This window comes from Perognathus longimembris, chromosome 15 (genome assembly GCF_023159225.1).
Source record: "Perognathus longimembris pacificus isolate PPM17 chromosome 15, ASM2315922v1, whole genome shotgun sequence".
In the NCBI taxonomy this organism is placed as follows: Eukaryota; Metazoa; Chordata; class Mammalia; order Rodentia; family Heteromyidae; genus Perognathus; species Perognathus longimembris.
The window spans coordinates 10309635-10335672 of record NC_063175.1 but is presented as its reverse complement, the minus strand read 5'-3'; the positions used below and the strand labels follow the sequence as shown (position 1 = coordinate 10335672).

Sequence of the window (26038 nt, the reverse complement as noted above, 5' to 3'; positions counted from 1 at the left end):
GAGTAGATATTTTCCTTATGATTAAATGGCAGGGAGAACTGGGAATCGGGAATAAAAGGTCGGCCCAGCCCTAGTGACAGGAGTGCTCTCTGGTCATGGACAGCAGGCAGGCTGGCAGCTCGCTGTCTCGGGATCAGTCAGGGGGGTCCTCTTTACATAAACAGTCCATGCCCTCTGGGATTCCAAGACGAGTGCAAGGTGACTGCAGGAAAGAATGGCTTAGGGTATAAGAAGTAGATACAAAGTAGAGACTTAACTTGGGGTACTTAACTTGGATTCTGAGTTCACATGATTCAGAGTCAGTGCTCCTCAGCGGAAGCAATGGCAGCTCCCAATTACTGTGACAAGGACAATATAAGGTAGGTAGTGCTTTGCTCATTTTACAGATGAGATTCTATTTGCCCTCAAAGCTAGCAATGGTGTACCTCATTTTTAAATCACCACAGGTTCCTAGGACCTCATCTCCAGGCTATTTTAAATTCTAACTTTTGTCTCCTTCTTTGATAACCTGTTGTTCTCCCATCCTCTCATTTGAAACCCTTCACTGCAGTGGCCCAAGATGAGGGGGCAGGGGAGGGGGTAGGTGGGAGGAGGAGGGAGGTAGTACATCCTGAAGCCAGAACAGGTGTTATTGGCAGGACTGAATCTGAATCCCTTGGTCTTAGTGGTCATCTCTCACTTAACCTGCTCTCCAAACCTATTTCTTTTCCTTGTCCTACATTTATTAGTTGTCTAGCTCATATAATGCCCCTTCGGGTAGAGACACTAGTCTCTGCACCTCCAGTGCTTGGCATAGGATTTGGTACTTACATGTAATTCAAACAAGATATAGACAGTAGACAATGAAGCCTGTTATGATTGGTTTGGGAAAGGGATACATGATAGAGAGTGACAGAGTGGGTGACTCTCGTCAAGGTGCATTGTGTCTATGTGTAGACAAGTCAAAACGAAAGCCCCACAACTAAGTGAGACTAGCAAAAATTGCAGGGGAAATCCAGGTTCCAATGGCTTGCCCCTGTAATCCTGGCTGCTCAGAAGGCTGAGATCTAAAGATTGTGGTTTGAAGCCAGCCCAAGCAGGAAAGCCCGTGAGAATCTTATCTCCAATTTAACAAAAAAAAAAAAGCTGGAAGTGGCACTGCGGCTCTAGTGGTAGAGCACTAGACTTGAGCAGGAAAAAAAAAAGTTCAGGGACAGCACCTGGCCTTGAGTTCCAGCCACAGGACCAGAAAAGGATCCTGGAAATGAGATTTAGTTATTTTACCAAACATACCTATTTGTAGCTTCCTGAGACACCCACCCTTCAAATGGTAGAGTTCTTTAAAAGCAATCATCTTTATTTTATAATCAATATTTTAACTCTAGAAGTATTTCTTAAGCAGTTGCACTATTTCTATGGATCTGTTAATGTAAGCCCAAATTTACCTATCAGTAGGGAAAAGTTTCTTTACAGCAGTAAATTTGTAGTCTAACATTCCATGCAACAATTAAAAGAACCATGACAATCTTTAGGCACACACGTGGAAAGATCTTTAATTATAACATTATCTCAATATGATATATTGTAGAAATATAAGTAGAGTATGATCTCATTTATTATTATTATTAAGTAGTTGTACAAAGGTGTTAAAATTCCATAAATGATCTCATTTTTAACTACAGTAAATGAATCATGTATATTCAGGTGGATGAAAATAAATTTTCAGAAGTCTTCCGTAATTTTGATAGTTTGTAAAACAGCACCCCATGCATACATAAATCTGATCTCATCCATAAAAATACAAAGAAAAAGAAACTCCTTCCTCCTACTCCAAATGAATCAAATCTATCTAGCCCTACCTTGACATGAAAAACTTGAGATCTGTTTCAGAGTGAGGAATAAAGGGAGAGAAAGAAAGAGCTTGGCACTGGTAATCCTAGCTATTCAAGAGGCAAAAATCTGAAGATCAAATCCAGCCTGGGAAGAAAAATATGAGACTCTTATTTCCAGTTAGCCAGCAAAACCCAGAAGTAGAGTTATGGCTCAAGTAGTAGAGCACCAGCTTTGAGCCAAAAAGCTAAGCAAAGAATGCATGATGCTGAGTACAAGACAAGGAAGGAAGAAAGAGGAAGGGAAGAAAGGAGAGAAGGAAGAAAGTGGGGAATGAGGGAGGGAGGAAAGAAGAAAGGAGAGGCAGGAGGAAAGAAGAAAGGAGAGGCGGGAGGGAGGGAGGGAGGGTAATTTGAAGTTAAGAAGCATGAGGATATGGACAGGGCAAGCCTTCTACCTAGAGAAGACCAGGCCCCGGGAAGTAGACTCTCGTGGGAGGAAAAGCCACCCATTGGCAGCTACGCTCTAGAAAAGGGGCACAGCTTCCTTCTGTCTGTCTGTAGTCTTCCCCCCACGTAGATTGAACTGGTGCATGGAAGTCTTGCTGGCAGCTGCTGGCACCGGGAGGACTGCAGCTGTGTGAGAAAGTTACTCCCACAGCAGGGAGGAGGGAGGAGGGCAGGGCAGTCAGCAGCCGTGCTCTACCAAAGCAGCTGAAGAAGGGGGCAACTCATTGGAATTGTGTGATTTAGGAAACACTGAAAAAGCAGCATGGAGCCTGACGTGTACTCAAGACTGCCAGAAAGTGTGTCCCCCCCACCCATCAGCAAAGGATGACTCAGCCAACCAATCCCTTCATTTGACTAATCTAACTTGTTAATAAAGATGATGACAATGACAATGACAATGAGATAGACCAATCACTTCATCTGCAACACTGTCCTCTCTGGTGTCACACCTTCTCTCTCGCTGGGCTAAAGTGTCTCACCAGCAAGGCTCTAATTAATGGCTCAGGTCTGTAACCCTGGCTACTCAGGAGATTGAGATCTGAGGACTGAGGCGTGAAGCCAACTGGGACGGGACTATCTCCAATTCACCACCAAAACGTGGGAAGTGGAGCTGTGGCTCAAGTAGTAGAGAGCTAGAGCCTACTACTGGACACAGCACCCAGGCCCTGAGTTCAAGCCCCAGTACTGGCACCATAACTAGTGTCTTGCTTTACTGATCTCTGCCCTGAGCCCCCTCTGGGAAGTTGAGGGAACAATGACTAGAGAGACTCGGAGCTGAGCTGTTCCGTGGCAGGCTCTTCTCTGATCATGGCTGGAGATCTAGCTACCCACAGCCAGCCTTAACTCCAGCCTTCCTCTTGCAGATGTGCCTTTTAAAAGTCTTCCTGGCATTATTGCTTTTTTACTTCTGGTAATTGCTTTAAAAGAACAAAGCTCTCTGTTTAAGGGGGCCCAGGGACTATCATAATTGCTACAAGGCACATGAGCAGTTCCTAGACTTTCTAAACAATTTCTCTTTTAACATTAAATATTAAATTCCTAATGTTTAGCCAAAATGTAGAGGTTCCCCCAGGAGGAAAGGTGATGCTATCAGGAAGATGACTTAGATTGGTGAGAGAGACCTCTTGGGTGACTTACCTCAGAATAACAAGGCAAGAAGCCCCTTCAGGAGGCCCGTATCTGAGCATTCAGTGACAAGTTGCTGGAAACGTAGCTTGGGGTGGACTGGGAAGCATTTGAGGATTGAAGCTTTGACTATTGAAGACCTAGTTGAACAAACTATGAGTCAGCTGTTCATTGATTGGATGGGTCTAACTGAATCAATTCTTAAAGGAGTGTACTGGTCAGTACTTTTAGTGACAATGAGACCCTGACTAGAATGTTACAAATACACAGGGGACTTCGCAATGAAACTCCTGAGAGCAAGGGTTCGGCATCCATCGTTCAGCATCCCCTCTATACCTGAGGTTAACCAGGCGCTCTGGGGAGAGCACCTGCTTGAAGGCAGGATGCACAGAGCCAAGCAGGAGCCTGGGGGCCACACAAACCCCAACTGGGGACACCTGCTTTCAAGATAATAATGTCCTCTTTTCACAGAGCAGCTGTTCTGTGAGGAAAAAGTATCTGCCTGGGATTTTTTGACATAAACCTACAATAGGAAGGTTAACCAGTGGCACAATACTTAGGAAAAAGAGACATCCAATCCAACAAGCCAGGCTTTTCAGATGTTCAGAAATAATCTAAGGGGGGCTGGGATGTAGGTCAGTGGCAGAGCGCTTGTCTAGTAAGTGCAACATCTTGGATTTGGTCCCCAGTACCAAAAAAAGAAAAGACCAAAAAGAAAGAAAGAATCTAAGAGGAAAATAAAAGAAAACAGCTATAAAACCTAGCTTTTCAACACAGGTCTTGCTTGATGCTTAGTTCCACACTACTTAAATGATTTGCTCTTAAGTTTGTGGCATGACTTACTCAGATTGTGATCTTTAATATGAATTACACAGTCATGAGCTCATTAGAAGGTGAGAAAACTGAGAGACAGAAAGGGAGAGCAAGAGAGAGAGGTTGACTTTTTGTTATCACACACTTAAAGGGCTTGCAGCCAAGTTGCGACCCCTAGCTTTAGCATTAAAATCTCACATTCACTTAAGGAGAAATGGCTAAACCGCTCAGCCACAAGCTGACTCCTGTTTTTGCTACAGGGTTGCTTTTACTCCAAGATGTTATCCTAGGGATGGTTTATGAAGTCCTTATTGTGTCCAATGTAACACGCATAGATGGTTGACTTGGTGTTAAAAATATGCAGAGCCATTTCAGTACCAAAAATCAAATCTGTATCCATCAGAATTAGATTCAGCCCCATGCAACAACAAATAATAATCGTGATGGAACTGAAATTTGCTTTCATATAAAAGGTCTACCCCCATTTGGCAACTCCAGGGTCGGTAGGGACCGATGGCTGTATCTGTCTTCACTGTATGCCATCCTGCCTGCCCAAGATGGCCATCGGCACCATATGACATAAAGTATCTTCCAAAACTCTCATGTGTCAAAAGCGTGGCCTCAGGGCTGGGGATATAGCCTAGTGGCAAGAGTGCCTGCCTCGGATACACGAGGCCCTAGGTTCGATTCCCCAGCACCACATATACAGGAAACGGCCAGAAGCGGCGCTGTGGCTCAAGTGGCAGAGTGCTAGCCTTGAGTGGGAAGAAGCCAGGGACAGTGCTCAGGCCCTGAGTCCAAGGCCCAGGACTGGCCAAAAAAAAAAAAAAAGCGTGGCCTCAGCTAACTGACAGACCAAGCATGTACTCACTACCTTATATATGTAACTGTAACCCCTTTGTACATTACTTTGACAATAAAAATAAAAAAGAAGAACAAAGTTTGCTGAAATAGAATCTAAAAGGTCAATTGTTCTTCTTGGAAGAAAATATACAATCCATTTGAAAATATATGAACAATTTGTGGTTCAAGATTTTAAGCAGAAGGTATTTTTTTATTATTGTAAAGGTGATGTACACAGGAGTTACAGTTACATGAGTCAAGTAATGAGTACATTTCTTTTTGAGTTTCCCTCCCTCCTTCATTTTCTCTCTGTTTTTTCCCTCCTGGCCTTCCTCCTCCCAAACTGTATAGTTTATTGCCAACATAGTGTCCAGTGAGTATCATTGCTGAATTGGTTTACCCTTTGTCCCACCATTTCTGGTTCCCCTTCCTTTCCCCAAATTGGATAAACTTATATACCGTACAAAAGGTACAAAAATTAAAAAAAACAGTGACAAAGGAGAATAAACCAAAGAGAAAAAGAACCACAAACAGTATAATAAAAAAAAAACCCTCTTGTTTCTGTTTTTTGGAGTTCATGTCTGTAAGTATCATTTTCTATGACCCTATGCACATAGTTATTAAGCCCTTTAGGTCCTCTCCTAAGAATATCCTCCTTTGGTCTCACTGTGTGAATGTCTAGAGTCCTGTTTAATTTATCATGTCCAAGTGTGACTTTTTTGTCTTTTACTATCCCTTGGGTTTACTTATAGATGTATAGGCTCATTCTATTTGTTACAAATGAGGGAAACCATGCAGCCTATATTTCTTTGGGTCTGGATTACTTTGCTTAGTATAATTTTTTCTAAGTCTTTCCATTTCCTTATGAATGGGGCAATGTCATTCTTCCTGATGGAAGCATAGAATTCCATTGTGTATATGTACCACATTTTCTTGATCCACTCATCTACTGAGGGGCAGAATCTAACTACTATTCTTAAGCATGCCCTCTCTCTCCAGTCCCATTCCCCACCCCACCATCTGTGTGAAGGAGCCTGAAAGGACTCACTTTGTGACTCGACAGAACACCAAAGGCAAGTGTGTCCTGTCAATCCCACAGCAAGTGCCAAACTCTTCAGCTGCTGTCTGGTCTCAGGTTCCAGTCAGAGCTGATTTTCTAGAGCATGCTGAGTTCAGCAGACAGGGCAATTGCAGTAAGACTGGGTGTGTGACTGTATAGAACAATCAAAAAGGCCAACCCTAAGTCGTTCACCTACTGTTTTGTTTTTGTTGTTTTGTGTGAATTAAGAGCCTGGTACTCTCACTTGGGTTTTGGCTCAAAGATGGCACTCCACCACTTGAACCACAACTCCCTTTCCAGCTTTTTTGCTGATTCATTGGAGATAAGAGTCACAGATTTTTCTACCCTGTCTGGCTTTGAACCACAATCCTCTGACTCCTGAGTAGCTAGGATCACAGATGTGTGCCTACTGCTCTTTTTGCTTTGTTTTGTACCCATCCTAGGGCTTGAACTCAGGGGCTAGGAGCTGTCCCTGAGCATTTTTTATTAAGGCTAGTGCTGTACCACTCAAGCCATGGCTCAACTTCCTGCTTTTTGGTGATTAATTGCAGGTAATAGTCTCACAGACTTTCCTGCCTGGGCTGGCTTCAAACTGTGATCTTCAGATCTCAGCCTCCTGGGTAACTAGAATTTCAGTTGTAAGCTACTAGCACCTGGCAAGCCTACTGTTTTAATCACTGCAATGTTCAGATAAACCCATGGGTGTAGAATAGAACCACACTGTATCGGTGGGCCCTGCACTTCCAAGCTGTCTCAGGGCTCCTCAGGAAAGTGTCCCCCTACTCCTGACAGACTCCTGGCCAGGCACCAGTGATTATCTCCAAAGCTGGAGGCCAGCTGAGAGGAAAAGCAGCCAGTTGAGCTGGTTGATGAAGTATTAGTTGGAGAACTTTCCACTGAGCATACATTTCACAATGCAGTTAAGGATGGAGGAAAGAGGTGAAAGAGCCCCATGTCTGTTTTACAAGTACTCTCTGGGAAAGTGTGCTGATGTATAAAGAAGCCCATTGCCCAAAAACCACTCCAACAGACAAAGCCCCAGAGTCTGAAAATATATTGTGAGGAGGAGGCTCTGATCCATTCCAGATGGTGGCTTTACTGTGCCTTGAGACAAGACTGGCCACGTAAGACATCTCATATGTCCTGCTCTCTATTAGGACTTCAGAGGATTGAAAGGATGACAAGATCCCAAACAAAGATTTAAGAGAGTTTACAAATGTCTGTCTCTCTCCACCCCTTGCCTGGTTCTTTGTTCTTGTCAGAAGATTGCTTTTATTGCTTCATTAGCCTACAAGACTAATGGGAGTAGTTGAGTTTTACTGGGTCCGGGTATGATGACTTACACCTGGAATCACAGCTTCTCAGGAGTTAGAGCTCAGGAGGACTGACACTTCAAGGCTAATCCTGGCCAAAAGTTAGCAAGATCCCTATCTTCACTACTTGAGCCACACCTCTGTCCCATTTTTGCATTGGTTCTTTTTGAGGTAGGGTCTTGCTTTGTGCCTTGTCCTATTCAGTGGGCTTCAATCCTCCTACTACGCTTTTCCTTCTCTCTGAGGATGGCAGGCAAGCAGCACTGTGCCAAACCTCTGGTTGATAGAGTCTTGTGAATTTCTTTTAGCATGAGCAGGCTTCAAGCTGCAATCCTTTGACCACCCTCTCTCAAGTAGCTAGAGTTACAGGTTTAAGCCACCGCACTCGCCTTAATTTTTAATACCTGTACTGTTTATAATTGTTAGGCTTCCAGCTTACTTCTTAAAAACCCAAGTTTCAATCCTCTACAGTTTCACTGACAAGGTAGCTGATCTTTTCAGTAACTTCCTACTTTGTGTAAGTACGTGATTTATTTTTCAGCTGTTGGCCTAATAACCATGAACTCTCTAATCTAAGAGGAATTAAAAGATAAACTCATGCAAGAGGTGTGCAAACCATAATGTAGAAACATAACCAATGTAAAAAAAAGACAATATTGCATATCCAAAATTTCATAACTCAATAAATAAATCCAAAGATAATGAATTGTCAGACAAATGTCGGATAAAGAATTTTAAAAAATCTATTTTTGAAAATAATCAATGACCGCAAAAGGAGATCCCAAAAAGAAATAAATGAAGTTAAGAAATTATCCCAAACTTTGACCAAAATTTGGTATCATGAATGAAAAATTCAGAAAGGAAATTGCAAGTATAAGAAAAAAATAAAAATAGTAAAAGTAAAAGCTCAACAAATAAAATCAAAATCAGATGAGATCAAGAAGAAGCAAAATAACAAAGATGGAGGATTAGCTAGAGGAAATCTTGCAAAGAAAAACATGAATAACTACAATGACAACCTATGAGAATCCTGGGACATAATCAGAGGACCAAACATAAGGTAGAAGGAATGGAAATACAAACTAAAGGCATAGCAAATTTATTCAATAAAATTAGAGCAGAACACTTCTAAAATAAACAACACTAGAATTAAACTGGACAGAAATAGAACTACAGGAAACAGTAAATACCTCTCAGTCATAACTTTAAATGTAAACAGGCTTAACTATCCAATCAAAACATATGAATTATCTGACTGAAAAGTAGACTCAAATAACTGTCTACAAGAAGCACTGCTTACAACCAAAGAAACACACAGACTAAAAGTGAGAGGATGGAAAATGTATAGCAAGCAAGCAGAAGTCAAAAAAACAGCAGGGATAGCTATTCATATCAGACAAAGAAAATTTCAAGCAAAAACTTAGTCAGATGCAATAAAGATCATTATGTATTAACAAAGAGAACAGCCCATTGAGAAGACATGCTGATTCTAAACACACACACACACACACACACACACACACACACACACACACACACACCCCAAACATTGGTCCCCCCAAGTTAATAAAGCAAATATTATTGAACATAAAGGGATAGATTGATCCTGATACAATAATAATGTATGACTGTTGAAGTCATGGGGTGTTGAACCCCATTCTCATCTGTAGAAGGAGTAGGGGAGAGGGAAAAAGGATGGGGTGAACAAAACTGAAATATTGTGTCTATGTATAAAGATGCACAAGACATGGAAGAAAGGGTGATAAGGGAATTGATAGAGCTATAGATGGGATTAATCTGATCATTGTAGGATATATGTATGAAATGGCTTTGTATCATTAATGTTAATGTACACTAATTTAAAATAAAAACATTAATACAGAGATTAACTTAACTAACATTCCCAATCAAGGGTCTCAGTTCTTAAGTGAATTTTCAGATCAGTATTGGGTCCTCGTGCATCTTTCTTTGGTGCTTAGATCAGTATTGGGTCCTCGTGCTTCTTTCTTTGGTGCTTAGAACAGTATTGTGTCCTCGTGCACCTTTCTTTGGTGCTTAGTAGAGAAAGGTGAATATTTGATTTCCTACCAAAAGATGACTTACATTAGAACAAAAGGTACTGTGAGATTTATAGAGCTGAACGGCTTTATTTCTTGTGAAAGTACTGTTTAATATTCAGAGTTATCTCCACTAAGTCAAGATTTATCTTGTATTGGTGAAGCTGATCTCCAATTATTCCACTGAACAGGACTCATGCTATATACTGTAATACATTTAAAACACCTTGCAGTCAATTATTGGCCTTAATAGCAAAGCTATAAACACTATATGATAACTTTAATTTTGCTTTCCTTTTCCATTTAATTTCATTGGAGATAGAATGTTGGATAGAAATTTTTTGGTCCATGATGAGTATTATAAAACCCTTCAGAAACAAAATTTTATTATATTTATGGATCACCACAGACTATTTTAATGCAAAACCATCATTTATTGAGATTTCAAGACCTTCCAGGTATGCAGATTTCTACAAGATGTTTAGAATTCTTTTCAAATATATATAGAATTGTTGTGCCTGTAATGGGGCTTGAAATCAGGGCTAAAGTTCTGGCTGTCCTTTAGCTTTTTGGCTAAAGACTCAAGACTTTACATTCTTTTCTCTATCACTTAAGTTACAATGTTACTTTCAGCTTTTTAATGGTTACAGGTAAGAGTCTTGTAGACTTTCCTGCCTGAGTTGGCTTTGAACTACATTCCTCAGAACTCAGCCTCCTAAATAACTAGAATTACAGACATAAAATGACAGCTCCTGGCCATATATGAATTTTTAAAATATAATAGTTAATATATTAAAATTAATTTGTTAATGTAATTAATTATAACTAGTATAATAATACATGAATTATATTATATAATAAATAAATAATTCATATAATTTATATTATACTGATATAATTGTTACATGAATATATAAAGCAATAATTATAAATAATGCGATTTATATTACTGAGATATGATTAACATATTAATACATACCAATTGATACATTAAAGTACATTTAATATATTAATTGATAACTCATTGATACTTCAATTTTGGTATTAATCTTTGACTGACACATAATAATATATGTATATATATATAGGGTACAGTGTAGTATTTCAATACATATATTCAATAGTCAAATCAAGGAAATTAAAACATTAATCACCGCAAGCATGTTTGTGCTAGAAGACGTTAAAGTCCTCTCATTTAGCTTTCTGTTTTAAATATACAATTAATTGTGGCCAATCACAGTTGCCTTCACATGCTTTAGAACCTCAAAAGTTACTCATTCTCTTTTCACACCCCACCCAACTAACTAAGCCCCATAACTCCCGTCCTTCTCTCTACAAGAATACAGATTCTGCTTCTAAACTTAAGTATGTGTGTATCTGTCTTTCTATCCCTGGTTTATTTCACTTAAGAACATTACCTCCCCTGCATAAAATGTAAGATGACATCTCATATTCACATTCTCTTTTTTTTTTTTTTTGCCAGTTCTGGAGCTTGATCTCAGGGCCAGAGCACTGTCCCTGGCTTCCTTTTGCTCAAGGCTAGCACTCTGCCACTTGAGCCACAGCGCCACTTCTGGCCATTTTCTGTATATGTGGTGCTGGAGAATCGAACCCAGGGCTTCATGTATAGGAGGCAAGCACTCTACCACTAGGCCTTATTCCCAGCCCCTCATATTCACATTCTCAAATGAAGAAATCTGAGCAGGTAGTCCGTTGAAACCCATTAAGATGCTGAATGGTACCGGTGCTGTACCCAGGAAACATAGAGGCAGGGAAAGTTGCCAGGGTCCATCAGAGCCGTGATGGCGACATCAGGGCCTTTGGTGAACAGACACTAGAAGAGTGACTAGGTCATGACAAGTTGCAGGGACAGGAATCCCAGGGAGTAGAATTAATTCACCAGTACTTGTATTTTCCTTTGCAGGCCATGGGAAGTCTATGACATATCAGTAAGCACAATGAGCTTAAAACATTGCTCTTTCAAAAATGTCTTGCCAAAAACAGTGTGTCCAGGGGTATAAAGGAAATGGAGATTGCAAGCTCCTTCACTAAGGAGGAACCAAAGAAAGAGGAAAGAGAAAACACACGGGATGTTCAGGGGATCAAATCAAGGAGAATAACTTCTTACTACAAAAATCACTTATTCAGCAACAAATTTTAAAAAGAAGCGCAATGAATGTCTAGTAGTAAACAGATAATGAAATCCAGCCAAATCTGTTCGGGAAGGAAATATACGGCAATTAAAATTTATTTTATAACACAGGCAGCACTGGGTCAACACTAGAATCATCGCTTCTCATAGGAAGGAGATGTGAGCCCTGGGATTCCAAGCCAACTCCAGCAGGAAGGCCCCTGAGAGTTCTAAGCCCCTAAGAGCCAGAAGTGAAAAGCTGGCTAACAGAGTGCTAGCCTGGTGAAAAGCAACTCAGGGATGGCACCCAGGACCTGAATTCAAGTGCCAGAAAAGGCACCAAGAAATAACAAAAACTACCAAACTTCAGACAGAGAAAACACCAGGAGAGTGGTGGTCAGGGGTGGCTACAGAATGTGGGAGGGTTCATGTCAGTGCGCAGGCGCTCCTGGGATCTCTGCTGTCTGCCTGCAGGGGAGAGGCTTTCGTGCTCCTCATCAGCCTGGCCGTCTGCAGGAAGGAGGCTTGGCCCCTCCTCCCGCTCCCACGTGAGAGCAGGTGGTCCTTGCAGTGCCCATGCCCATATCAAACCCTCCAGGGAACAAGGAGGAAAAGCAGGCAGGAGGGAAGTCAATCCCTTGAGGAGACAAGAAGCACATGTGTGTCCAGGAGCAGGTTGGAAAAGCGGCTGGTGTGGCTGCAGAGACGAGAGGAGGTCAAGGCAGATGCCAGGACCTGCAACTGGCATCACCTAACCATGCTGAAACACAGCACCCCTGCCCACCACGCCACGAGGAAGTCCCAGTTGGCTTGCTCCCAGAGACAGGCATGCTCTAGCCTGGCCTCGACTGTCAGGTCCCCACAAGGAAGGGCTCGTGCCCTGGAGAGTGGGAGACGCTGTGTCCGTGGCCACGGCATTGGCCTGAGCCTCAGCGCTTTCAGGTTGCTGCTTGCATTGTGGTTCTCCTGGAGCCCTGGGGCCTGTCCACTGGAAAGCCCGTCCTGTCCCCCAGGATTCCTTCATCTTGTGCTTTCCCTGTTCAAGTCCTTCAAAGTAAGGTGAGGTGTGTAGTTGAGCTTGAGGAGAAAGGGTCCAGCACTGGGCACCAAGGAGGCTTAGGACCCATGTTTGTCTCCTCCAAGGTGATGTGTGCTGCACCCAGGGCTTGCTGCAGACACTGGGAGAGGGTGCTGGTGTGACACTGCACAGTTGTGTTGGTGCTGGGGGCCAAAAGGAGGTGAGAGGAGGGGTCCTGTGGGCAGGCTTGGTCAGAAGGAAGGGGGCCACTGAAGGGACCTCAGAGGTGACCTCACTTCCTGGAGAATGGAACCTAGAACCTCGGTATCCCAGCAGCCACAGTCAACACAAGCCCCCAAGCAGTTAACTGCGCTGGCTATGGGACATTCAGGAGATGTTCCCCTGTTGTTTTCGCAGTAGCAGAGGCTCGGGCCTCAAGGAAGAGCTGAGGGGGTGCCTGGGCCACGTGTGTGGACCCTGGGCCAGCCCTGGCTGCACACACTTGCGGAGATTTGGCTCTAGGACCCCACAGGTGACACGGGAGGCCCAGGGCAGTGAATGGCCGGGCGGCTCATACACTCATGGTCCTGGTCAGCACCAGCTCTGCTTATGTGTAGGTCTGTGTGTGTGTGTGTGTGTGTGTGTGTGTGTGATGGTGAGCATGTGTGAGCCTGCACATGTGTGGTTATTAATGATTCAATATTACCCATTAATTTTCAAGTCATTCAGTGTAGTGTATGGCAAGCAGACTTCTTCGGGCTAACTAGTTTCAACTTGGCCCAGTCCTCCTTAGTGGCACTGCAGGATGAAGCCCCAGGCCCAGAGCAGGCTTGCAGGGCAGGCACCCTGGAGCAGCTGGTGGAGCGATTGGTGCCTGCCCAGCTGACCGGGGACCGCTTCTTCACCCCTATCTTCTTATCAACTTACCGAAAATTTGCCACCACCCAGCAGGTTCTGGACCTGCTCTTCCACAGGTGAGCAGCAACTCCAAGGTCAGTGGATTTCTCTCCTGAGGGGAGCCTGGGGAATGCCCTGCGCATGTCTGAAGGCTCTTGCATCCTGGGAAGTGGGGTTGACCAGGGAAGCATCCTCTGAGTCTGTGCCAGGGCCAGGGGAAAGGAGCTTGGCGAGCAGTCGCCCAACCTGCCCTTGTATGTGTGCTACCCAGGCAAGTGGGCTCATGTCTGTGAGCTTCTCCCTCAGCAAGGAGCTTTCTGCAGGTAGAATGTGAGTCCCCACACAAAGCCATCATTCCATTCCTCCGGGGAGCCCCTAACCTGGGTGGAGGTAGAGCAGTGAGGGCTGAGGGTGGGGTTGGGTGGGGGGCACAGGGCTCTGAGGATTCTCAGGGGAGGAACTCGTGGTCCAGGTCCATGGCATGGAGATGAGGCCCCTAGTGGGACAGGACCTGTTTGCAGGCACTGAGCATGGAGAATCCTGATGATTCCAGACAGGCTCCAACCCATGGAGAGACAGCCAGTAACTCTCAACTTCCTCCACAGTTTCAGCAGGCGGGATTCCCAAAAGGATTCCTCAAACCAGGATGAGATCCACCCTTTTGCCAGCCAGGACGACATGCAACAGGACCAACTCCGAAAGTGAGTGCCGGCTGAGGACGGCATGCGTGTCCAGACTGGTGCCAGTATTGAGTGTAGGGCGATGGAGAAGCCCAGGGGCCAGGGGGAGGAGATGTAGACTTCATCTGGGGAAGGAAGAGAGCCCCGGATGGCAGGTGCCGTTGTGGTCAATTGTGGAGGCCTGGGCTCCGAGCATGGTGCTGTGACAATCCATCGTCACCGCAGCCCACTGCTGCCAGGCGTGCCCACGCTCACCGCAGATGTGGGAGGAGGTTTAGTTCATTGCTCCATAGCCATAGGCCCTCAGGTGCTCCTGGGGATGTTGCTGAGCGTACAGGGCCAGGCTGGGCCACGAGAGGAACTGTGAGCTGGGCGGGCAGCCATCACGGGGCTCCTGGGGACTGAGCCAGCGCAGCCAGCAGCCTGCTCCAAGGGACACAGCCCCAGGAGCCTGTGCATGCCAGGCCTGCCGCGGGACCTCATGGAGACTCCATTCAGAGGGGACAGTTGGAGAGACACAAGAGGTTGCCAAGCTGACTGGGAGAAGACAGCTGCTGAGCATTGCTTGTGGGCTCCCTCCCTGGAGATTGCCTTTAGTCTGAGACTGGTTCCCTGGCAAATCACTATCTTCCCCACCAAAGATGCCTGGGTTGGGGTGTGTTGGCCTGGGAATGAAGACAGGTACGCAGGTCCCTCCTCCACAAGCGTGCTGAGTGTGGCCGAGAAGGATGGGGGTCGACTGACCCAGGTTCTGACTCTGCTGTCCACCCTCTGCCCCTAGTGCCATCTCTTCTGTCCTGGCCATGTGGCTGGACCAGTACTGGGAGGACTTCTGCCAACCACCACAGTTTCCCTGCCTCAAGCAACTCCTGGCTCACCTGAAGCTGCACGTGACAGGCACAGATGTGGAGTGCCGAGCCCAGCTTCTCCTGGCTCAGATGGAGGCCCAAGAGCACAACCGCGGACAGCCTGATGGTGTGCAATGTGGGGCTGGAACACAGAGAATAGGGGGTGGGAATAGGGTGGAGCAGCGCTGGGGGCAGACTCCCAAATGGGACTTGTGGCTAGAGGAAAGAGGATCCTGAAACACAGAGAAGAGCAGAGAAGTGGAGAATAGGACGTGTGGAAGGATACAGGTTGGGAAGTCATGAGAAAGAGGGCCTTTGGGGTCTGCTAAAGACACACAAGAGCACCCTCAGCAGGGTGGGAGAGAGAAGCACCAATTCCGCCATGACTCTAGTATGCAGGTCTAGGGGAGCACCAGCATCAGGTGGGGCTGGACAGCCATCTATCTCCCACCTGCACCCTGGGGCTGTGTCCCATGGGAGCACCAGTGTCCCTTGCTTGCCTGGAGCCAATTCTGACCTTGACTCCAGTGTGGATTCCCAAGTGGGCATCTAATCCCATCTAGTGCACCCCTCATCCAGGGCCACTGCTCCAGAGCTGGAGTGCCCTCCCTGAATCTCGGTAGATGGGGAGCGGAATGCAGCATCCTGGTCTTCACCCACGCTTCCTGTCCTCTGGCAGGGCCCACGGGGCAAGGGCTGAGCAAGGAGAAGCTTCCTGTCTTGTCATTCCCTCCACACCTGGTGGCCGAGCAACTCACCTGGATGGATGCGGTGAGCAGCTGGGCAGGGCTGCTGAAGGGCTTCCCTCTGCGCTTCGCCTCCTCCCTTCCCAGGCTCTTCCTTCCCCCTGAGCCCAAGATGTCATCTGGCCTGAGCTTGCCATGCTCTCCCTGCCTAGGACAGGTTGCTAAAGTCCAGTCACTGAAGTGGGGAGGAGAGCCGTGCCCTTGCCACTAGCTGTGAGAAATGGCACCGTGGCCCGAGGGGCAGCCAGGCCCTCAGCTCACCGTCAATTGCCAGGGATGCCTGGAGCTCTCGCACTTAGTAGGCACCTGGTGTGTCCCCAGCCCAGTGCAGACAGACAGACTGCAGGGGGCCGGGCGAGGGTACAGAGGCCGCCTGGGCCCGGCAGGCGCTGGACACCCTCCTTCCCTTCCCAGGAGCTGTTCCAGAAGGTGGTGCCCCACCACTGCCTGCACTCCGTCCTTTCCCAGAGGGACCCAAAGGACATGGAGAGCTTGGCCCCCACCATCCGGGCCCCCTTCACCCAGTTCCAGCTTGTGTCCTCCTGCGTGGTGACCACCTGCCTCGGGGAGCCCAGCACGCAGGCCTCCTCCAGAGCGCGGGTGCTGGAGCATTGGATCCGGGTGGCCATGGTATGCTCCAGCCGCCGCCCAGGGACTCTCCCTTCAGCCTCTTCTCCTCGAATGCTTGGCATGGTGCCCAGAGCCTTCGCTGCCCCTTGTCCCTCCTTGCCAGGGCCGGGCTGAGCTGTCAGGTCCCCCACAGGGTCCCCCCCCCCCATTACTCCTGCTCCCTGCTAGCTCCCACTATGAACTTGGGGCACTTGGAACCGGGCCTAGTCAGCCCAAACGCCCTACCAAAGCCCAGCAACTCCTGAGAAGCCCTGTGCTCATCGGGACTCGGGCTGTGGCGCGAGGCACTTGGGGGCAGCAGGAGCAGGCGAGGCTCACACAGTCTTCCTCCGCAGGCATGCCGAGTCCTGAGGAACTTCTCCTCCCTGCACGCCATCCTCTCTGCCCTGCAGAGCCCCGCCATCCAGCGCCTGCAGACCACATGGCAAGCGGTCTCCAGGTGGGGCCCTGTCTGCGTAAGATCCTTGCACACAGCAGGCCTAGCCAGCTTCAGCCTCCTTCAGCCCCAGGGCCCCTTGTGCGGGGCCTGGGCTGCTGGGCCGCTGGGCCGGGAGACTTCACTGCCTGTGCTCTGCTTCTTCACCCTCGGGCAGCATTCAGCTCCCTGTCTGCCTCAAGCAGGACAGACACCCAGAAGAACCTTCCAGGTTTCCTCTGGTGCTCCTAGATCTCTGTCCAGTTGAAACTCAAGCAGAGTTTCCTATGGGTGGCACAACCCCTGTCCATGATAACAAAATCTCTGCAGGCGCCTGGGTCCTTTGGAAAGCTCGTGTCCAGGCAATTGCCAGGCCTGGGTCTCCCTCCCTCGCCCACCCCTTCCCATCTGGTCTTTTCTCTCTGCCCCTCCTGCAGAGACAGCTTGCGGGTATTCCACGAGCTCTCCCTGATCATTTCTCCTGCATGCTGCTACTTCAGGACCAAAGTGCTGCTCTTCCAGGTAGGGGGAATAGGCCAGAAGAAAGAGGGCTATGGGGCCCCAGAGGGGTCTTGGGCCCACCGGACATTCTTTTCAAGTTTGGTTTGTGCCCCTTCTGCAGCTTGAATTCAGGGCATCAATGCTGTCCTTGAGCATTAGTGCTCATGGCTAGTGCGGTCACTTTTCAGTCACAACCCCACTCCATTTTTGAGTACTAGTTGAAGGTTAGAGACTCACTGAATCGATAGGGCTGGAGGGCTTTGAACTGGGATCCTCAAATCTCAGGCTCTTGAGTAGCTACTGCATAAGTCACAAGCTACTGAGGCCCAGGTCCTGAAGGTGCTAATTTCTCAGGGCACTAATTTGTTCGCTGCACTGCACAGGGCTGAGTCGCGCTCTACCATGGGATAGCTCAGGGCTGTCCTCGGGGCCAAAGGACATAGCAACCTGGGGTCGAAACATCCAGACCCAGGATGCTTATCTGGAGGAACTGTGTGTCTCTGTGCCCTTCGTAGAGCAGCTGCTGCTGAGGCTACACACGACCTAACAGGCACTACAGAGGGGAAGTGAGAGCGGCCAAGGTGCTATGCTGGCCATGGTGGCCAGGGGCTGCTCATTCACCCCTGCAGCCCCACTACACGTGACTCTGAGCCAAATCCACAAGGCTCATGGAACCAGGCAAGCCCAGATGTGAGCCTGTAGCTCTACTGATACTACTGTAACACACACACGACACACAAAAAAACTCACGGAGCTTCTTCACGCACTTCTCCGGCAGCTTCGGTGGGAAATCCAAGCTGATTGCATAATGCAAAGCCTTGATACACTGGTCAGCCCCAGTGTGCCCTGGCCGACTCCCCATTGCGCATGCATGGAGACTGTTTTGTGCCAGGGCGGATCAGTAGGACTTCGGGGCAGAGAAGTAGATTTGTAAGGATCAAGGGCTCTTCCCTGGTGAGGAAATCCAGGAACTCTGTGGTTAGGAAGGCATCTGAAAGTCCGTGGTCCTCTCACGACCAGGGCAGCATGGCAGCGCTCACTGACTGGAGCCTGCTCCCAGGGGTAGGGACTCTTTTCTAGGATTCCTACAGTGAACTGGACAGGCCATCCTTGCTGCCTATCCCTAAGCCTCGCCTTTCCTCTCTGGGGCCCAGAGGAACTTGGAGGATTGATTGCCCAGGGCGCCATGAGAACCTAAGGAGAAAGAAATGTATAGGAGTGCAGAGGAGGCCTGGGTGGCAGGGGGGACTCGGGGCAGCTCCCACAGTGGGAGACCCCGCTGAGTCCTCCCAAGCCTCACAAGGAAAGTGTGTCACACAGACCCCTTGCAGATGAGGAAGCAGGCAGAGGGAGGCCCGGGCTCCCCTGTGGGATCCCACAGATTGCATAGAGCAGAGGGGAACCTAGAACTGAGCAGCCAGGTGGCAGGACATTTGGCACAGAGAACTAGGGATCTCCATGCTCGGGGTCCGGGACAGAGGTTGAGCGCACACCTGCCTCAGTTTCATTCCCCTCAATCTGACAGGAGCCCTGCGAGTTTGCTCCCAAGCAGAAGAAGGGCAAGAGGGGCCAGACACAGTGTGAGGAGAGGGTGAGTGACTGCGTCCTAAAAACGCCAAGGGTCTCCAAGAGAGGAGGAAGGCACCCACCTACCCTTCACAACTTTTGTCCTCCCTTATCCCCCCCCCCCACACACACCCTGGCCTGCAATCACAACAGAGACATGGGCTTCTGCTTCTGGCAATCCCATGTCCTGAAAAGCTGCCCAAGCAAATGGAGGAGTGGTACCCACAAGACCCTGGGCATGGCAGAGCCTAGACAGCAGGTGGCTTCAGAAGCTCCCTCACTTGGGCATGTGCTAATTCCAACCTGACAGAGTTTGCTGTCCCAAGTGCCAAGGTAGGGCTCTGACAGATATGGTCCTAGGTTCCTCAAGCCCCTCTGACAGGGAAGGCCCTGTGAGGCTAGAGGCTGGCTAAGAAGACCTGGCAGGAGGGGCCCTAAGCCTTGGCTCATCAGCCCACCCAATCCTACAGGTTAGGATCAAGTGCACCGTTCCCTACCTGGAAACATTTCTATCAGACTTCAGGATGATTGAATGTGCCTTTAGGGACTTCCTGGATGTGAGTAGCCTGGGCTGAACTGGGCAGGCTGGGGCTGGATCTGGGGCAGAAAGTTGCCTGCTGTGCCCTGAGCTCTAGCACATTGCAGAGCCTCCTGCCAATCACTGCACCCATCTTCCAGGGGACCCCAGAGCTCCCTGAACATCCAGCTCTAGGCACCTAGCACAGCTGGGATTTTGAATTCCTGGAAGGAGTGGAGGAAGTTTGGAGGAGAGGGAGGAGGCCACAGTGGAGGGACAAAGGAGAGGCAAACCATGGGCCAGTCAGGCCTTCTCACCGGAAGCCTCAGTCTCTCCCATGGGCTCACAGGGGTTGCACACTTAAGTCCCAGAACCTCTCTGGCCAGTAGTGCAGGTCCCACCAGGGATGTAGGCCTCAGTCCCATGCAGGAGTCTCCTGGCCCCTGGAGGGGCGGTAGCCCCTGGCATGGAGGATTGGAGGGAGGAAGGGCATCTTTCTACCCACAATCCTATCTGTCTTCTAGGAAGGAGTCATCCATTTTGAGAAATTGCAGAAGGTGAGTTTCAGGTGCCCTCCCTTGGTGGGTGGGGACCAGCAGGGCAGTCAGCTCAGCTCTGTGCCAGCCCCCAGGATGGATAGACATACTGGGTTTGGAGACAAAGTCTTTACAGACCACATGTGGGGAACATGACGTGGGGGTCCAGGAGACTGAGTGTGGGCACAATCGTGAGAGCACAGAGCAGCTTGCTGGCACAAAGGGAGGGGCTCCCCAGCAAAGCCTAGGAGGTGGGGCCCTCTCCAGGCCCCAGAGCGCAGCCCTGCCACGCTCCTCATGCTCTCCCTGCCCAGGAATATGCAATCATGGAGCAACTGAAGCAGCTCCAGTCGAGCTGCAGCTACGACAACATCATCCCAGATCAAGCTTTTCTGGCCTGGTTCAGGGGCCTGGAGCGGCTCAGCGAGGAAGCCAGGTGAGCTGGGAGGCCCTGGGACAGAGAGGGGCCTGTGTGCGGCATGGGTGCCTTCCTGAGGGCCTGCGGCCTGTACCTGGGGTCTCGGCCTCCACAGGGCCTGGGGAGGAGGAGGGCAGCGGGCTGTGAATTCCAGGCAGAGTGTGGAGGCCCCGAGCTTTGACCTTGCCACCTCACAGCCACCTTTTGCCTTAGCTATGAGCTGTCCTGTGTGCTGGAGCCCCAGAGGCAGACTGACACCCCAAGCCTTCCTGCAAAGAAGTGCTTCGGCCTTTGGAAGGCCTGGAGGAAGTGAGCACCAGGTCCCCGATGGGCAGGACCAGGGCAGAGCACGGGTGGGGATGCGGGAGTCAGGCATGCTCAGGCTGACCACTTTCCTGTGAGCTGCCTGGTTCTGGGACTCTGTTCTCTTGGCTCTAGGGGCATCGGTGTCCTCCTCTTTGTTGTATGTGTGATCCGTGGATCGCAGAAGACTGAGGACCTGATTCCTAGTGCACTGGGCCCCAGGGGCTAGAGTGTGTCTTGGGGAAAGTTCCCTCCAGTAAGCTTGCCCTTCTCTACAGCTGCCAGGCACAGAGCCCTGGCCTCAGGCCCAGCAGCAGCTACCAGTCCAAGTCTCCGGAGCAGGAGAAGTGTGGCCCTGATAGCAGCAGCAGCGCAAACAACACTGAAGTGTGCTCAGACAGCAATGTGCATTCACATGGCTCCTCCAGCTCCTCCCCACAGCTGCACAGGAACCTCCTGGGAGAATCCGGGGGAGAGCAGGTAAAGCTAACTTCCTGCCTTCCCCATAGTGTTCCTTTCCAGTGTCGGGCAGCAGAGCCCAGCTCCTGGGCATAGGTCTGGAAAGGCCTACGGCTGCTTGGAGCCTGGCACTTCTCCTGACATTGCTGTCACCCTCAGGCCAAGGGATCATCCTGGCAGTCTACTCGAGGGACTCTCGACAACTTGGGCTGTCCCACACAGTCATCAGCCATTGACTGTAGCCCACCCGGGACCACTACTGACAACAGTCAGAGCTGCGTGTCACAGGTGACCAGTGACGGCTCTTCCAGGCCTCCGTCTAACAGGCAGGGAGACTCCTGTGTCATCTCGGTGATCCTGCCCGTGGAAAACAGATGTTTATGCAGAAGCCTCGTGGTAAGTTGGGTGCAGGACTTTCCCTTGTGGTCTATCACCTTCCAGGACACACAGCAGAGTGACCGCCAGGGGCCTTCCCTGCCCTCTGGAAACTGACCTGCTTGCTATTGAGCGGGGCAGGACAGAGCAAGAGGGCAGGGCTCTCACCTGGAGCTGAAAGGAAGAGGGAAATCTGTGACAGGCTCCAGGCAAGAATGGAACCTCAGGTTGGGATCAGAGGGGAGTCCCGAGAGGAAGAGACAGGGCTAAGCTAGATGAAGTCCAGCACTCTGCAGGGCAGAGTCAAATTGAAAGACCCAAGTGCTGGTGTTTGGGTCTGAGGATTAGCAGGCAGTGAAGCAGATTCTCTGGGGAGACAATTGGCTATGGCAGAAACTCCCAGTGACATCACTCAGGAGGCTACATGCAGCCACAACCATATCTAGAGTGGCCAGTAGGGGGCCACAGGGATCTTTGTGGTCTGGGTGGTGATCAAGACCATCTGAATCTGCCTATTGTGCTACCCATGGAGCCAACACGAACTCCTCTCAAGTGAAGACCTCCCAAGTGAGAGGTGCCTCTCCGCCTCAAGGTCCTCAATTGGGCTGAAGGCTTTCAAAGCCCCTCCTGCCTCCTGCTGGGTCTGGGCTCCAGGAGCCTCCCTCTGGATTTGCCCTCTCACAGATCCAAGCCAGAATGGCCGGCATTAGCAGCCATCTGGGGAGACTATGTCTTCCCCTCTCCTGGACTCCTATAGGGGAGCAGAACAAGAGTCCACACAGTGTCACCCCACACTGTATCTTGCACCCCAGAGCAGGCCTGGCTCAGTGGAGCCACTGGGCACTTGCTGGCTCCTTCCTCCCTTGGGATTGGAGGAGTCCCTTATGTATTTTGTCAGTATCCACAAATATTCTTTTATCCATCAGTGGCAAACAGCTGCAAAGCAGAGCAGGAAGGAGGTGCTAGACTCTACCAAGAGTTGAGAAAGAACCATCTTTAGTGCACAGAGACAGACCTCACTGGGGAAAGAAGAGTTGAACACCCCTCCAACACATGTCAGCCCCTGGGATTTTTCTTGCTTAACACTAGGGTGGTTGCGGAGGATCGCTGGCCCCTGACCTCAGGGAGGGCACACTGGCAGCAAGTGCTAATGGCCTATTGCCTCGACTACCCAGGTGACCAACCAGGAGAGGACCCGAGATGTCATCCTCAAGGCCATGAAGAGATTCAAGGTGCGCGGATACAGGCCAGAAGACTTAGAGCTGGTGCAGATCATCTCCCAGGATCAAAGTGAGTCCAGGGCAAGGACCTGAGAGTGTGGGCAGAAGAAGGAAAGAGCTCCAGCATTAGGGAAGGCATTAGACACCAGGCCCAAGCCAGCCCTTGTTGCTGCAGGTCTCAGCCTGCCCCAGGAGCACATACTTAGGCCTGTCCGTGTCCTGCCTGATGAGGAAACAGCCAGTGCAGAGAGACCACCAGGGCAGTGCGGACTAGAGAGAATGCAGCTCCTGTGGCAGGCTGGCTGGCTGGCTCCCTAGAAGACACTCGGTCTTGCTCCAGTGTGGAAACATGGCTTCTTAAAGAACCTGACTCTTGCATGGAGCTCAGTCCAAAAGTGTGTGCCTAGCATTGGTGAGACCTTTGCACTCTCCCTGGCCCATTCAAATCCTGCGCCCAGATACCGAGAATCCAGTATCTTTACATCCAAGTGCATAGTATGCATTCATAGCTGAGTCAGTGATGGAGAGAGAGGAATAGGAACAGAATCATGTAGTGAGGCATGCGCTGAGAGAGCTAGTGACATCTCCCAGACCGTGTGGCGTTCCCAATCTATCTGCCTGTGAGTTTCTCTTCCAAAGTAGTTGAGAAGGCAGGTGCATGGAGCTCAAGACCATGACCACAAGCACAGTCAATCAGGAGCTGAGATCTGAGGAACTAGGTTCGATGCCAGGCTAGGCAGGAAAGTCTTTGAGTCTCTTCTCCAACTAACTCCAAAAGAGCACTATGCAGAGCGCTGACTCAAGGGGTACAGCAGTAACGTTGAACAAACAGACCAGAAACAGTGGCCAGGACTTGCGTTAGATCACTGTGCCAAAACTGGCCTCTTTCCAATAGATGAGGCACTAGGTTACATTGATGAGCTAGAGACAGAGGGACAAAGATGGAGAGGCAGAGAGGCAGAGACAGACAGACAGACAGATGCAAAGAGAAAGGCCAGACAGAGCGATCCCTTACACCTGGAACATAAAGGCCGCTGTTCCCTACTCTGCTGTCTTGGAGTGAGCTGAGGAATCCATCCTGCTGTCTGTGGAGATGACCAGCACTGATTGCTGCTCACATGCAGGGTGTGTTCTCAACTCCTTCCATCCTCCCTGACCCTTTGCATTCTGGTGGCGGCGTGGAGTTTTGCTGTCACTCTCAGGCAAGAGAGAGGCTCAGGGAAGCTCAGGTACTCCAATGAGAAGCAACAGTGTTGACAGCAGTGCGATGCAGTCTAGACTTGGTTGACAGGAGACTCGAAGGCAGAGGAGTCTGGGGAAATTAAGAGCCCAAAGGCAAGACTCGCCAACTGCTTCGGGCTTAGGGGCTTGGAGACCCCTAGAATTCAAGACCAGAAGCCTGAGTGCAGTCCTTGCCTTTTGTGGGCCTTGGAGTCCTTGTCTCTGTGGGTCAGGCCTTTCCAGAGGTGGCTTGCATTCTGAAAAGCCTGTTGTATCTGGAGATGCAGTGGGGCAGAAAGGGAATGGCTTGAGCCACCTCCTCCTCGCAGGGGCAGGATCTGGAGTCCAAGGTTCTTTCCTGAGCAAGGCCAGTTTCAGCAGGGTCTGTTCCCAAGCTAGAGTCATAGGGCCTTGGTGATCCTGGGCCTGGGTTGGAGGGATTCAGGGTCCTAACTCACATGGATGCGAATGGATGGCATGTCTAGGCACCAGACTGTATTTTGCTCAAGGTTTCTGTCCCTCTTCCACCAGAACTGAGGATCCCTGATGATGCCAATGTTTTTTATGCCTTGAAGACTATGGACAACTACCAGGTGGTGCTTCGCAAGTATACCTTTCCCCTGAGGACAAAGGTGCAGCAAGGATCCAGCTCCAGCCTCTTTCCCTGGAAGAGAAGGGGGTGCAAAGCTTAAGGAGAAGTCCCATGTGCACAGGTCTCCCCTCGGTCTGTCTGGACAAGGGCTAACACATGTTGACTAGACTGACCCTGCCAGCCCACCCCTTCTTTAACTCCAGTCTAGGACACACAGACTCATTCATCCACAAACTTCTCCCGCTGCCATGATGCTGCTTGCATTGGACAAACTCCCCTTCTCCTTCCTCCAGGGATCCCCTCAATGCCTTGGGCACCCTCTGCCATCATGCTCTAGCTGCCTCTCCAAATGGTGACCTGGCATTTGGGCCTCTGCTGCAGGTCACTGCCACCTGTGCACCCGTGTCCTCCTTTGGTGGAAACTGATCTCTTGCCTTCAAAGTGTCAGCGAAGGACCCTACCCTGCCCTGCAACCACTCTAGTCTCTGTCAGGCTGCACCCAACTGTCTTCCATGGGGTTGAAGGAGAGTCTGCGAGTGATGCCCACCACACAGGGCCGGGCTCTGGCTTGGCTACACCTGCCTGTCAAAGAATCTTTGGACACCTATCAGACAGCCCAATCCTTCCTAAGTGAGCTGGAATGGTGTTGAAAAAGGAAATGTTAGATTTGAATTTTCAATTTCTAAGAAAATGCTTTTTACTTCTCTACTGTGGTTGGTGTGTTTTCCTTCATCTCTCCTGTACCTGACACACTCCCATTTGGTGTGAGCTAGGAAAGCTGGCAGGCTGCTCCAGGGACTTTCTGCACAAGCAAAGAAGGCTGCCACCCTTCACGACTCTAATGTAGAAAGGGCCTGTCCTCCCTTTTCTATGCAAGGTGTTAAACTTCATTTCATTCACATCTTCCCTGTTATTTATTATTTCTTTCTATCTACCATGGGGGGGGTTGGCTTATTATTTTGCTATGAGTTTCATGTGCATTTGGTTTATTTCTTTTGAGATCTCTGATTTTGTGAAAGTCGGCTATCAGGTATGCGTTTTCCTCCTATGGTATTTCCTGTCACTGTCCTATAAACTCTGAAGTTTTCCTGTTGTTTTTTCCTCCTATCTTTCCTTCCTCCCTTTCACCCTCTCTCCTTCCTTTCTTTCCTCCCTGGCCTCCACGAATATTTTTGTCACTCCCATTATTTTGTCTTTTCTGAATGTCTTATGCTTTGGGCCACCTGGTAGGTAAGCTTTCTGATTTGGCTTCTTTCATTGAGTGTTATGCAGCCCTGTTTTCCTTCTGCCTTTTTCATGCTTTCTTGCTTTGCTTTTTCTAGGCCAAGTTTAAATTCATGCACTAGTCAGGGGTTTTGGGGTACTCCATGTGGGTTTTTTCCACATAGAGTCAAGAATCATGCGTTGTAGAAACTCAAGTGCATGCTTACTAGTTG

At 49.2% G+C, this 26038-nt stretch overlaps 1 protein-coding gene across 1 annotated transcript; it reads left to right on the top strand.

The window, feature by feature from the left end:
- Positions 1 to 321: 321 nt before the first annotated feature.
- Positions 322 to 25028, top strand: LOC125364257 (ral guanine nucleotide dissociation stimulator-like). Its single transcript, XM_048363744.1, is given in 18 exon segments — positions 322 to 359; positions 12135 to 12208; positions 13472 to 13656; positions 14221 to 14276; positions 15037 to 15230; positions 15783 to 15874; positions 16264 to 16479; positions 16815 to 16918; positions 17332 to 17416; positions 18921 to 18986; positions 19432 to 19518; positions 20003 to 20035; positions 20329 to 20450; positions 21014 to 21215; positions 21354 to 21590; positions 22745 to 22859; positions 24542 to 24617; positions 24896 to 25028. Coding segments are annotated over 18 exon segments (2115 nt in total).
- The last annotated feature ends 1010 nt before the right edge of the window (positions 25029 to 26038 follow it).